This window comes from Melanotaenia boesemani, chromosome 15 (genome assembly GCF_017639745.1).
Source record: "Melanotaenia boesemani isolate fMelBoe1 chromosome 15, fMelBoe1.pri, whole genome shotgun sequence".
Taxonomy (NCBI): Eukaryota; Metazoa; Chordata; class Actinopteri; order Atheriniformes; family Melanotaeniidae; genus Melanotaenia; species Melanotaenia boesemani.
In genome coordinates this window covers 12,126,173-12,139,595 of record NC_055696.1, presented here as the reverse complement: position 1 = coordinate 12,139,595, position 13,423 = coordinate 12,126,173, and the positions used below count along the sequence as shown (strand labels likewise).

At 40.3% G+C, this 13,423-nt stretch overlaps 1 protein-coding gene across 9 annotated transcripts in view; it reads left to right on the top strand.

Annotated features, from left to right (window-relative positions):
- Positions 1-13,423, top strand: part of nbeaa (neurobeachin a) — a 92,825-nt gene that overhangs the window by 49,686 nt on the left and 29,716 nt on the right. For all 9 annotated transcript variants that reach the window (XM_042008597.1, XM_042008596.1, XM_042008598.1 and 6 more), the window contains exons 13-24: positions 694-862; positions 6,030-6,109; positions 6,396-6,458; positions 6,851-6,948; positions 7,443-7,535; positions 9,826-9,934; positions 10,016-10,097; positions 10,293-10,416; positions 10,540-10,732; positions 11,298-11,990; positions 12,222-12,671; positions 13,172-13,389. In XM_042008597.1, the coding sequence (XP_041864531.1) occupies positions 694-862; positions 6,030-6,109; positions 6,396-6,458; positions 6,851-6,948; positions 7,443-7,535; positions 9,826-9,934; positions 10,016-10,097; positions 10,293-10,416; positions 10,540-10,732; positions 11,298-11,990; positions 12,222-12,671; positions 13,172-13,389 (2,372 nt within the window). The remainder of the gene's footprint in view (positions 1-693; positions 863-6,029; positions 6,110-6,395; positions 6,459-6,850; positions 6,949-7,442; positions 7,536-9,825; positions 9,935-10,015; positions 10,098-10,292; positions 10,417-10,539; positions 10,733-11,297; positions 11,991-12,221; positions 12,672-13,171; positions 13,390-13,423) is intronic.

Sequence of the window (13,423 nt, the reverse complement as noted above, 5' to 3'; positions counted from 1 at the left end):
GGTAAAAACAAAATGTTTTCAACAAGCCTCTGTTGCAGCAGTGCAACCAAACCACTCTGCAGTGATCAAGGATGAGATTTTTGTTCTGCTGAGCAAAATCACACCCGATCAACAGCTCAGTGTCTGAAATGTAATATAATGAAGGCTTTATAAGTCAGCTGAGTGTGCTCTCCAGTCTAGATGAGCTGCGATGTGTTATGCTCACGCCGCAGCCTTCTGCTAATTCCATTTGCTTAAACAGAGCTACCTCGTTAAGGCTGGTCCTTAGCATGGTGGTCACTGTAATGAGCTCAGAGATTTGTGAGCCAGCTCGATTTGGTGTACATTCAATGAGGAGGATTGGCTAGAAGAATATTAAAAGAGGGAAAAGGGAACCAACACAGGGAAAGAGCAAATGAGCAGTGGGAGGGTGCCCTCCTTAAATGTCAGGAATTGTAAGTAGCTTCTCAGATGAGGCTTAATGGTTTCCGGCACAGAAACATAAAAATAACACTAAGCAGAAAATATTTGTGCCTTTATTTAGTTTCCTTTCATTCCCTTGTGGCTGTCTTGTTACAATTAAACTAGCTTTTGTTTGAACACCATAAACACACAATGCTGATTAGTTTTACCTCAGACAATCCATATTTGTCCATGTGCTTTTGTATGAGTAAGTGTTTCTATGTAAACTATATAACTGGATTGTGTGTCCAGGTTCAGCTATCCCTCTACACGTACCTGTCATCGGAGTTCATCGGCACCGCCACCATCTACACCACCATTCGTCGCGTCGGCACTGTCCTGCAGCTCATGCACACTCTAAAGTACTACTACTGGGCCATAAATCCTTTGGAGTGCAGCGGAATCACCCCTAAAGGTCTTGGTATGTCAAAAATTAAGCTCGGTTTTCTTTTATGAAGGTATGTTTATTGTAAGAAGGAAGAAAATAGAGGAAGCTTTAAACATTCCTGATGATGCAAAGAGTGTATCAGAGACAGAATTCTGACTATCTATCTGTAACCCTGGGATAAAGGTGAAGGGGCAAAGTTGAGGAGCTGGACAGCTCTTGGAACAGAGGTTACCCTTCTCTGTGTCCTGCAGCCAGGGCAGTGTGGCTGACATTCTGGTGGAAGCCTCTCAGACACTGAGAACTAGGATCCAGTAGGATCCAGCATGCTGTCCTCAGAATCTGGAGGTCACTCACTCAAGTCCAATGGTTTTTGAGCAGGTTTTCTCTCTGTTTTGTAGACGAGTCCTGTTGTGTAGATTTATGGAGCGGAACCAGCCGGTTATTGAGAAAGTGATGACACTGTTCTTAACAAATGAATAATAAAAGGTCCATAGAATATGATTCCAAAGGTGTGGAGTTTTCTCTGGACGAGAAAACCGCTTTCCAGAGGATGTGTCTCTACTCCCGCCTTCTGAAAATCTCCTGTGTGAGACATTAGAAGTTAGAAATTTTGCAGATTAAAATAACTTTTTAAGTGTTGTTTTACCAAAGGAGCATTTTTTTTTACTACACCTATAAGCCCATTTAGAGTTTTTTTTAAAAGTGTTAATTATGTTAGACTTAATTTTTAGTTTATCTTAATTAAAAAAGTATCCCCAGTTATCTGAAGCAAGTAAAGCTGACAATGAATGCTTTTCAGATGAAACGTGACTGTCAGAGTTTACAGTTAAAAAGTCTTGAACAACATATTCGAGTGTCTTCAACAGATTTGAATTACTCTGAATATCTGTAGAGCCACCTTATTTGATGCCAGGTCAAATAATTATAAACTTTCTGGAATACATGAATGCAGATGGCTGCTTCATTATTAATTCCTCTAATTTAAGTGGTGATTTCTTCACCAACCACTACACAATATCAGAATTTCCTCCCCAAATTTTCCCAGAAATGTAATCATAGGAATTAAAATTTTTCTTCAGACTGCTTGTTGCCTCTGTTCCTAGAGCAATCCTAACACATCCAGAGCTCAAGAAAATTAGTCCTCTGGTGAATGAAAAACCAGTGGCTGACTTTACTTGTCATTTTGACGTGTGACTATAAAGCAAAGTGCTCCACTTCAGTCCCCGTGGTGGTGGTAATGAAAAAGGCGTTACATCAATGATGTCATGTAAGGTGAGACAGCACTGCCACAAGCGTTAACATGGAGAAAGCTATTCATTAGGGTCAGTGGAGGAGAGACGAGCAGTAGCAGCTAAGCAGCTTGAAAATGAATGAAACAATAAAATAAGATGCTTCAGTACTTAACCAATCAGGATTTCAGTGCTGAGAACCCACCCAAAAATGTTCTGACTGGTCAAGAAATACCCCTCTTCCCCCCAGATCAGAAATATTAGGGCAGGAGTGTTAAATGATTTCTTCTTTTTGGCCTGAATCCCTGTAGTGAAAGCAAACTGAGGTTCACACCATGCGAACCTGATTTATGTCTCCACAACATTATTAATACAAGCGCACACGTGCATTAAGGGTAATTCTCTCTTCCCTTGGCAACAATTGTTTGCATGCTTATGAGGATGGCAGAGCAGCCTTATCCTGCAAATGATTTAGTGTATCTGAGAATGAGTAAGACCTTTCCAGAAGTAGACAGAGCATAAATCTTTTTAACATGAAAACAAAATGTTTTGTTCCCTCAAAAGACTAACCATGCTCCTATGAAAGCCACATAAGAAAAAGTTTTAGATTGTCTGAGCTCTAGACACATCCTTTCATGCTTCCTGTGAGAACAGTGGATCTTTTCTTTTTGGAAAATGAATTGTAGTAGATTTAGATTAGATTTTCAATTTTCACTGCCTTTAAAACATTACAGAGCCAGCGTTAACTCAGCTTCTGCAACCACATACTGGAGAATCAGAAGGTCAGAGCACACTCTCACTTTAATCAACCTCTTCTGTACCCTAGACCTTCTGCTGACTATAAGTACGCATCCCATGTCACCATGGTAACAGACAAATTTGATGGGCAGATCCAAGGGAGCTTTTGGAATTTCTAATCAAGTGGCTGTCTGGCTTCTTTTCTGTTTGGTGATATTGCTGCTTGACTGCTGGGATTCAACCCCATAAAGAGGCACTGATAAGAGCACAGTGGCAATTAGCCTTACACACACACTAACTGCCATTCAAAGCTAAAAGCCGCTAGTTGTTGTTTGACAGTATGTATGCGTGTGCACTTGACTGTACTGTATGAGGGTGATATGCACTAATTTACATAGTAATAGGAAGATGTTTTGATCTTACTGTGGGCTTTGTGAATTTGGAAATGTATTCATCTGTGTGTCAGTTGGAGGGAATGAGGTTGAATTCACATTGCAGACAAACATTTTTTTGTATTAGTATGCTCTTATCTTGCACTGGTTTTGCTTCTCGTTAGAAATCCATAATTCATGTTTGCATTTTCCACGTACTTTACCAGTAATTCCGTTTTGAAAAAAATCTCAGGACAACAAAGAAGAAGAGAGCCTACTGTAGCTCGAAAACCCCTGGAGCTCTTTGCACTTGCATTGCTTTGAATTCTGCTGTTGAGTTATAATTCAGGAGAGATTGTAATTAAATGGCTTATATTTAGTGAAAAAGAATGCATCCAAAATAAATCAATAATAAAGTAAGTTTGGATTCGTGTCATTCATGTCGGCATGCTTTTTAAAAATGTGAATTAAAAGATTAAGAAATGATTTGCAACAAATTATAAATAAAAACTACAGTTTTGTTGTTTTTGTTTAAAAAAATTGAAAAAGGAATCACAAATTCTTATACTGAATGTGATGCCTGCAAAGCACTTAGAAAAGTTGAGCGAGGAGCATGTTTACCACTGTGTTTCATCACCTCCTCTTTTAAGCAATGCTTTAAACATGTGGGAATTAGGGAGACCAACAGCTGTCGTTTTTCAAGTGAAATATTTTCCGATTCATCCGTATTCTATTCCTCTCACAGATGTGCAAGCCCTGTGTGATGTACACAAATGCATCCCCATGCCATGGATGTTTGCATTTGAACTGTTATCTGATAATAATTTGCTTTCCTCTTCATCCAGGAAGAAAAAGGCTACTATATTTACTAAACAGAATCTTAAATTTCAATTTTCTTTCTTTTTTTATTGTTTCGCTTTGTTTCAATCATCTTAATCAGTTAGGGCCTAGAAAAATGGCAGCATGTCTGGATGTAGTTAATGTTTCTGTAGGACCCTTTTCACCTGCAAATGCGGATTCTGTGATGCATTCAGTGTTTTTTTTTGTTTGTTTTTTTTAACTATAACATGCCTTATAATCTTTTTAATTAGAAATCTGTCAATGCCATCAAGTAAAGATATATATATATATATGTATACATATATATATATATATATATATATAAATCAACTCATTTAACGTCAGAATGTGTAAGTGGTCTTGCACAAAAGAAAGAAAGAAAAAAACATCTCTTTGACTTCTCAGTGTCAGTTTCTGGCAGGAGGAAAATTTAAAATCTCATTTGGTGTCAAATACTCAAGAAAACCGCCACCTCAGATTAAGGGCATGAGAGAAGGAAAATTAATTTTAAAGTGAAAAAGACAGTGATTAAAGTCAGTCCTGAGAAGAAATTTAGATTAATTTGAGCCTCTTTCATATCCTTACTAAACGAAATACTGAGACAAAGCGATATACTCAACGTTCACATGGTGCATCCATGCACTCTCCTGATGCATAACTATGATGGATGGTCAATGTCACCAGTCCAGCAACATGTAGCAGCTTGACAGATAAGGATGATGGATCACAGTGGTTTGCTTTAGTGCCATGTTTTGGCTTTGTGAAGAACAGATGAATAGACTGAAACACTTACACACTCATGATTTAAGGGAAGCAGAGCGTGACAATAAGACGCTTCAAGAAGCTTCACCCCTTCTTTCAGCCTTTTATGCTTCTGTTTACTGCTGATGGCTGGGCAGCAGTGAGCTAAATGTCAGTTTGATTCTTTTAAGGGGATGGGATTTTAATTTTAGGAGGCAGTTTTTGTTTTCACCTTTAACAAACATAAAATGAAACTGTAGCAGTCATTTATGAGCTTTCTGGTTGGTTTGATATAATCTGTTAAGGAAGATGTGGAATGAGCATTTATGAGGAAAAAAGTCATTTTAATCTGTCAGTAGAGATGAAATTAAAGAAAAAAATGCTCTTATATCATTATTGCTTTTATCAATGAATCTTTTGAACTTTTTTGTGCATTAGTATGTTATATGGCAGCAGTTCTGAGCCGATTAATAACCGCCACTAGCTTCAAGTATGTCTGATGTCTAAATGAATCATATTGAAAATGAATGAAACTTACATCAGTAAAAAAAGCTGTGCCTGGGCCGGAGTGGCCACTGCTTTTTCTTGAACAGTTTAGAAGCACTTTGCTGAGGCTTAATGCACCAAGCAGGAGAACAAACAAGCAATAACTGTCAAAATAAATATCATGAATGTGTGCAGCTCTTTGTGGCTCTTAAAGCACACGTCTGAGGGTAATTCTGGTCTGTGACAGTTGAATGAATGACTAAAAAATGGCAAAAAAGTGGCTCTGAATGCTTCAAGTATGGCAAAGACTTTTAGATATGGGAAAGCGCTTGCGGTGTGTGTCAGATGCTGTTGTGTTTTTAGCTTGATTATTTCTTGTTGCAGCCCACCAGAGCAAACAACTGATGGAGTGCCAGTGCTTCAAAGTAGATACAGTGGATTACAGCGGCTGTTTGGTTTGGATCATTCGGACCATCAATCATACTTTTGTAAATTACTGCGTCCCTGCTGTAATAAGTTAGATTAGTACAAGCATAAAATATCCAGATTGCCAAACTGCTCCAGGAGTTAATGACAGTGATTTACAGTTCACAGTTATAATGTGGAGTGAGTGTATGTGTGTGTGTCTGTGTCAACATGTTTTTCTCTGCTCTCCAGGAAGCTTAATAAAACTGAACATCAGTAAACAGTTGAGCTCACTCAGACTGAGCTGCAGACATATTCAGCTGATCATTATCCAGCATAAAAATGCATTTTTAACAGGAAATTATTTTTCGCTTTTGTTTGTTTGAATAGATGGACCACGGCCATCCCAGAAGGAGATCATCTCACTCAGAGCCTTCATGCTCCTTTTCCTCAAACAACTCATACTGAAGGTAAAAAGAGAAATCGATTATCTTCGTCACATAGTTTAAGCTGCAAGAAATCCCTTTACGTCTTTTAGGGTCTCTGTTGTTTCTCCTCCCGGGGAGTGCTGAATTAATCTAAAGTATGTGGAAAATAGCCTTAAAGATCAACAGCTCTGAATGAAGGGCTGAATCTGTTTGTGCAGACTCGTATTGATTTGTTGCTGCATCTGCTACAAGTCATATGAGGATAATAAGAAGTACAACCTGGAGATCATGCATGCTTTAGTGAATGTTTGTCTGTCTTTTTTTCTAGGACCGAGGTGTGAAGGAGGACGAACTTCAGAGCATCCTCAACTATCTGTTGACCATGCATGAGGTAAATGCTTACTTTCGTATTAAAATAGACTCTGAGAGAGGGCAAAAGAGGGAGACGGAGAGAGGGTGAGAGCAGTTGAGTGGAGCTGGTGGCAAAATGTGCATTATAATTTGTGGGCTGGAGTTATGGTCCACTTAAAGGAGAGAGTGTGAGTCAGCTGCAGTGCTGTGACAGCATGAAAAATGGCGCAACAATGGACTGAACAGAATGTACTCCTCTGTAGCAATTATATCTATTCTTTCTCTGAAATACCACCTGCTCCTCTGCAATACCCTCTGTGCCCACCCCGGCAACTCTCTCTTTGTCCTTTAAGCCCTCTGTTCGCTTATCCCGCCAGGCATTCTAGTCCTCCTCCGCCTTACCTGTTCAACTTTGCTTTCTTTTCTTTGTAGGATGAGAATATCCATGATGTGCTCCAGCTGTTAGTGGCTCTTATGTCTGAACACCCGGCGTCCATGATCCCTGCGTTTGACCAGAGAAATGGCATAAGGTGAAGGCTGCCTACACATGCAGCACTTTCACATTTTTTATGATGTCTGTCACAGAACAAAGCATCTTTAGTTTTCTTCCTCTTTGGCTTTGCGCAGCAGCAGGAGCATAAAAGCTTCACTATGCATTAAAGTTTGTCTTTACATGCTGACTTATAATGTTAATTTGATCAGAGCAGTTGGATTTTTCAAAAACAGTCTCAAACCAACTGTGCTGGTAATTGTCCCAGCGCAGCTACTCTTAGATGTCTCTTTAGTTGCCACGGTAACTCTTTGTTGCTAGAGAGCTGCTTGCAAACCTTGTTGTGTTCAACCTTTTTTCACACCCCCTTTGTACACTCCTTTGAAGAAAATGCTTCAGTCACCACATGTTGATAACTTAAACTTAAATAATATTAAATATTCATTAAAAAATACCCTCCATGTTTTGTTTTTTTAACTTGTGGCCTACATCCAAGGTTTCATGATTTAACCCATGTGTTTTGACATACTACAGGGTAGTTTGCAAGCTTCTGGCCTCTAAGAGTGAGAGCATCCGGGTTCAGGCCCTCAAAGTCCTGGGCTACTTCCTGAAGCACCTTGGTCACAAGTAAGTACCTTACTTCGTTTTCCTTTTACTCCTTTCTCTTGTCTGCTCTTCAGGAAATAATGAATCTCTGAACTGATGAAAATCTTTTTTTTTTTTTTTCGATAACCAAAACTAAATAAAAAGGGCATTTGTGTAGAATGATTGTGAGGCTCCAAATAGCGAGTAAAACCTGAAGAACTGCATCTTCAGTGATCCTCACAAGAGCTGCTTTGTTTGTGCATGAAGATAATGTCTGCATCATCATGTCCAGGCGGAATAATCGTAGTGACACTGAGCTCTGGCAAGGAGGAGGAAGCTTGATGAGCAGCGCTGAATGTTGGGGGATTTATTCATCCCATGCAACAAGCAATCCTCTTCTCCACAACATGAGAGCAGGCTGCCATGTTGCACCTGAGCCCTGCACCATCAGTCCCCCACCTACTTAACATCTGCTCCAAGCAAACGTCCTCTAGGACTGCCTCTTACAGTTTTTTTGACCAACCATTCCTGCATTTATTCCTTTGTTCTTCACTGAAGGCAGATTAGAAATGACTTACAGTCATGTGCATCTCTTTATTTTTTCTTTATTTAGCTTTTATTTTATATAAACTAAAGCAAAATAGGATAATTAAGACTTAAAATCTTTTTTGCAAGCACATTTTGGCCAAGACAGGCAGCAGCTCAGTCAGCAATATTTACATGATATTACAATATTTTTACCCAGCAGTATACACTAAAGAGGCATGTGAATGCACATGGATCAATAAACAAAAAACTTTTTAGCAGAAATAAAATGATGTGGGTGAGATAGAGTTGTGCTTCAACATTTACAAACCCTGTAGAATTTATTACATTTCTTCAAAATTATAGTTTGTAACATTATTATATTTTTATACATGTCTGTAAATTAGATAGAGAACTCACTCTGAACAAAATATTTAATACATTTTAGAAGGGTGTGTGAAATGTAGGTTTAGCAGTATATTTAAAGTTAGTCAAGTGTGTCCAGACATTAGAGATGTGGGATTGCATATTCCTGTGTAGAAACATGGCCCTCTGCTTGGATCTCCCTTGTGTCCTCTTATTTTGCTTTGCATTGGACATTTTTTGACTCTCGACCTTAAGGCAGACGTTGCTCAGGCAGCAGCTAATGTCGTGTATGTGCCGCATTCACGCTCTGTTGGCAGAATGTGGGCTTATGCATGATGCAGCGCCCGCCCACAGGATTGCTTGGAGTTGTAGCGTTTACTCATGTTGTATATATTGTGTGTTTGTGTGTAATTGCTTCAAAACTAGTTGCAAATGAATTTTTTTTATGATTTTTTATGATTGAGTGTAGTCTCTTACTCACTTGCTTGAACAGCCCTGTTATTACTCTGCAGTACAGGAGAAATGGTCCCAGTTAGAAATGCCAGGTAAACAAACAGTAACCACTTAGTATGCCTTAAAATATCACCTATCTATTGGTCTGATGTTCACAACAAATTTGTGGAGGGGTTTGTGGAGGTGTGTTTATGCACCAGCTGCTTGCTGCAGTGCTCTGCATGGAAGCACAAACACAAATAAACAGAAAAAGAAAAAGAGCTAATAACGAAAGCGTGATAAAGTTGTCTAAAACGCATCTTTTGCTTTCCAAAGAGAATTTAACTGTCAATCTGCAGTTTACTTAAAAAATGAAAACACTGCAGCACATCATAAGAACGTCATCCCATATGTTAAAGATAATGGTGATCATGTCTTATTTAAACCTACTGTACTGTGCTATGCTGCTGGGCACATCGCTCAGTTTCATTTAAAAATTAGAGTAAGGTATGACAGCATTTTTGGAGTTGTGAGTGGAATACATCTCTTTCTAAGTAAAATTTGTATACGTTTATGGGGCCTGCATATTAAGAAGAAAGCAAATCCCTGTTTCTGTCAAAGTGAGTACATTTAAAAGATTAATAAACTGATTAGAAACCTAATATAAAACTCTAATGAGAGCTACTAGGGTCTGTACTTTCAAGGAATATTTGCATATTCATCACCACAGTGCAAAACTGTGACACGTTAAAAGCCTGTTCCACAATACAGTGTTTTCTTTCCTCAAGTTTAATATTAACAGTAGATAATGCCCAGCTTTATTGATGTTATATCATTAATACCTCTTGTTTACTTCTTTAGTTGCTTTTTCACTTTGGTCTCATCCTAACTGACGGCCAAATGGTATCACCTGCCAATATCAGACTGTCATCCAGTCAGTGACCATCAGTGTCAGTTTCAGCTGTCATAAAGCTATTATTAATGTGCAAGTGTATGTTTTCCCCTGCAGGAGGAAGGTGGAGATCATGCACACTCACAGTCTGTTCACCCTGCTGGGAGAAAGGCTGATGATGCACACCAACACAGTTTCTATCACCACCTACAACACTCTGTATGAGGTAGGCGACTGTTGGGCAGCAGCTCATTCACACTCCATTAAAGTGATTGTCGTGGTGACTGTTAATCTTCTGTCTGTGCAGATTCTGACAGAGCAAGTCTGCACTCAGGTGGTTCACAAACCCCATCCTGAGCCTGACTCCACTGTCAAGATTCAGAATCCCAGTAAGTACAAAAACACTGGTTTCTGGTTTGTATGTCTCTGTTTCTGTTTGCTCTTTAGTCTGCAAATAATGCGGTGTTATTTAAATGCACGAAAACAAACAACAAAGCCTGAATTTAGAGGTGATGCTGCTGTCTCACGTTTTCTTTCAATATTTTCTCTCTTTTGTCATCATTATCCTTTTTCCTGCCACTCAGTGATTCTGAAGGTAGTAGCTACCCTGCTGAAGAACTCCACCCCCAGCGCAGAGCTGATGGAAGTCAGGCGACTCTTTCTCTCCGACATGATAAAACTCTTCAGCAACAGCCGTGAAAATCGACGGTAGATGCACAATATGCCTTTACTTGCATTTGTTCAGCTACATGCCATTTACTTCTAGCAGTGATTGTTGTGTTTAGAGATGAAGCTCCTGCATCACGTCAACTGTTTGTGTTTATGTGCCAGCTGCTTGCTGCAGTGCTCTGTGTGGCAGGACTGGATGTTTTCCCTGGGATACATCAACCCCAAGAACCCTGAGGAGCAGAAAATAACTGAGATGGTGTACAACATCTTTAGGATCCTTCTCTACCACGCTATCAAATATGAATGGGGAGGGTGGAGGGTCTGGGTAGATACCCTGTCCATTGCACACTCCAAGGTAAGAGTATAAGTTTACGTTTTAATTAAACTGATGTAATTCTAATGGATGTATTTTGCATCTTTAGATTCACTTTGTCATTTGCTATAATCTATGTACCAAAGATGTTCGGTGTGAACGAGCTCATGTTTACACCGCTGTGGCTCTAAGTTCTATGCTAACAAAGATGCTAATATTAGCTTTCTTATTACAGTGATTAACCTCTAAAAATCCAACTTAAGTGTGACTTTAGACTGAGACCCAGGCTCTCTGCTATATACATATTAATAGTGATATTGATGTACTCTTAAATAACATTTTTAATTAGTGATCACCTATTTTTTTCTGTTCATTGACTGGATTTTTATTCAGCCATTTTTTCACTGCAGTAAAAAGTGAGGGGATATTATGGATGATAGTCTAATAGCCCTGGGAGACTAGCGTCCCAGTTTTATCTAGCCAGCCTTTAGTATCGTGATCTACGAGCCCTCTTAGGACTACCTGGTGGTTATTGATGTAGAGGGAAACTATTGTCACTGCACATGTTCTGATCACATAACCAATTATATCCCACCATCTGTCACAGGTGACCTATGAAGCCCATAAGGAATACTTGGCTAAGATGTATGAAGAGTACCAGCGTCAGGAGGAGGAAAACATGAAGAAGGGAAAGAAAGGCTCCGTGTCCACAATTTCTGGCCTCTCAGCTGCACCAGCCCCTGTAGTCAATGGCAACCTGGAAATCGATGATAACTCCCAAACACAAACACCTGAGAGTGAGGCTGAATACAGCGAAGGGGCTGGCGGAGACTCCCGCAACCTCCTCGCAGATGGTACTGTGAAACGACCAAATGGAGAAGCTCTGACACCAGGGGAGCAGAGCGCTGGTCCAGGGGTGAGGGTTGAGGTCCACGATCTTCTGGTAGACATTAAAGCTGAGAAAGTAGAGGCCACAGAGGTGAAGTTGGATGACTTGGACCTGTCTCCAGAAGGACTTAGTGGAAGTGTAGGTGGAAGCAGTGTGGGTGGAGTGGGGATGGAAAACGGACCTCTGGTGGAGGTGGATTCTCTCCTGGACAGTGCTTATTGTTCTGTGGTTCAGAATCTAAATGGGAATTTGGCACCCAAAGAGGATACTTCAGGCTCAGGGGTTGGAATAGGAACAAGCCTGGGCCTTTCAGGAGTCAGCTTGGAGGATGATGGAAACATGGGTCCACTCATCACATTAGCTGATGAGAAAGACAGCGTTCCAAGCAATAATGGATTTCTTTTTAGCAAGGTATGGTCTTATTATTGTTGCCAGCGATTAATTAAAATCCTATCTGTGGAGCTGCATCCTCCCCTGCTGACATAAAATATAATTTCATCAGTTTGTCATTGTTATCATTCTCCTATTATCTGTCCATTTTAATCTCTCTGCTTTCCCAAATGAAAAAATAAGTTGTTGCTACATGCTTTTAGTAATATTTAAGTGTAATTCTGGTTTAATTATCCCATTCTTCTCCACTAGGTTGATGAGAAGTTGCTTCCAGCTCTGGCAGCCACAGACTCCCTTGTGCTGCCGAGTCCAGACCAGCCCACCGCATCAGGCTCAGTCCCTGCTCACTCCACCATCAGCGCCAGCGATGACCTCAGCCTGCTGGCCCACATGACCAGCTGTGGCTCTGATTTAACACAGACTCAGACCCACACTTCTAGTGAACTTCCAGAGGATGGACCCTTTAAGATTCAGAGCCCTCTTGCTGACATCAGCTCCATTGCTGAAGCTGAGAGCCAGACACAAATTCAAGGAGCTTCTAGGCCAGATTTCCCAGAGGGAGAGAATACATCTGGGGCAGAGGGAGAGTCTGCTGGACTTAAGACTGGAGGAGACACAGCCAGCACCACCTCTGATACAGAGAGGTCAGATGATGGGAAAGACAAGGAATCAAAGAAGATCCAAACTACAGCAACTACTCAGGTGTGTTTATATGTGTCTGTACATGTGTCTGGTTTTATTGTTAAAGTGTTTTGTAGTTTGGATAAAGAGAGTTGCAAAGTCATTCTCTATTTGTTCTCATTTACTTTAAATTTGTTATGAAACCACAACAGATGCTATTCTTACATAAAGCAAATACTTTTCTGAAAACTAACCATTTGCCTTGAAATTACATCATTTCATCCTTTAAAATTTTGTTGTATAACTGGTGCATGTCAACAGTAAAGATGAGATGCAAGCCGGCTTTAACTTTCACAACCTGATTGCCTGTACTGAATGATTAGCATCAATAGCTCTGCCAATTCCACATTATCTCAGCCAAATAGCTGGAAGACTGTAGTATTTTCAGTGTTGATCAATCAGCTGAAAGTGAAATTGAACTTCACAGCTGTATAAATGCCTAGTTTAACTGTAAATATTAGCCCACTGAGGCATGTACTGAAGCCCGTGGCCTGACCGAGTAGGTGCCCTCATTATTGCAGGCCCTACATGGCCGTAGCGCATCCCAGCTGGAGCGGGACCTGCGCGTCGATCTTGGTTTCAGGGGTATGCCCATGACGGAAGAGCAGCGGCGTCAGTTCAGCCCCGGCCCGCGCACAACTATGTTCCGTATCCCAGAATTCAAGTGGTCGCCAATGCACCAGAGGTTGCTCACTGACCTCCTGTTTGCCCTGGAGACAGACGTGCACGTATGGAGGAGGTAAGATAGGCTGTTTGAGGCATATCTCTTGAAA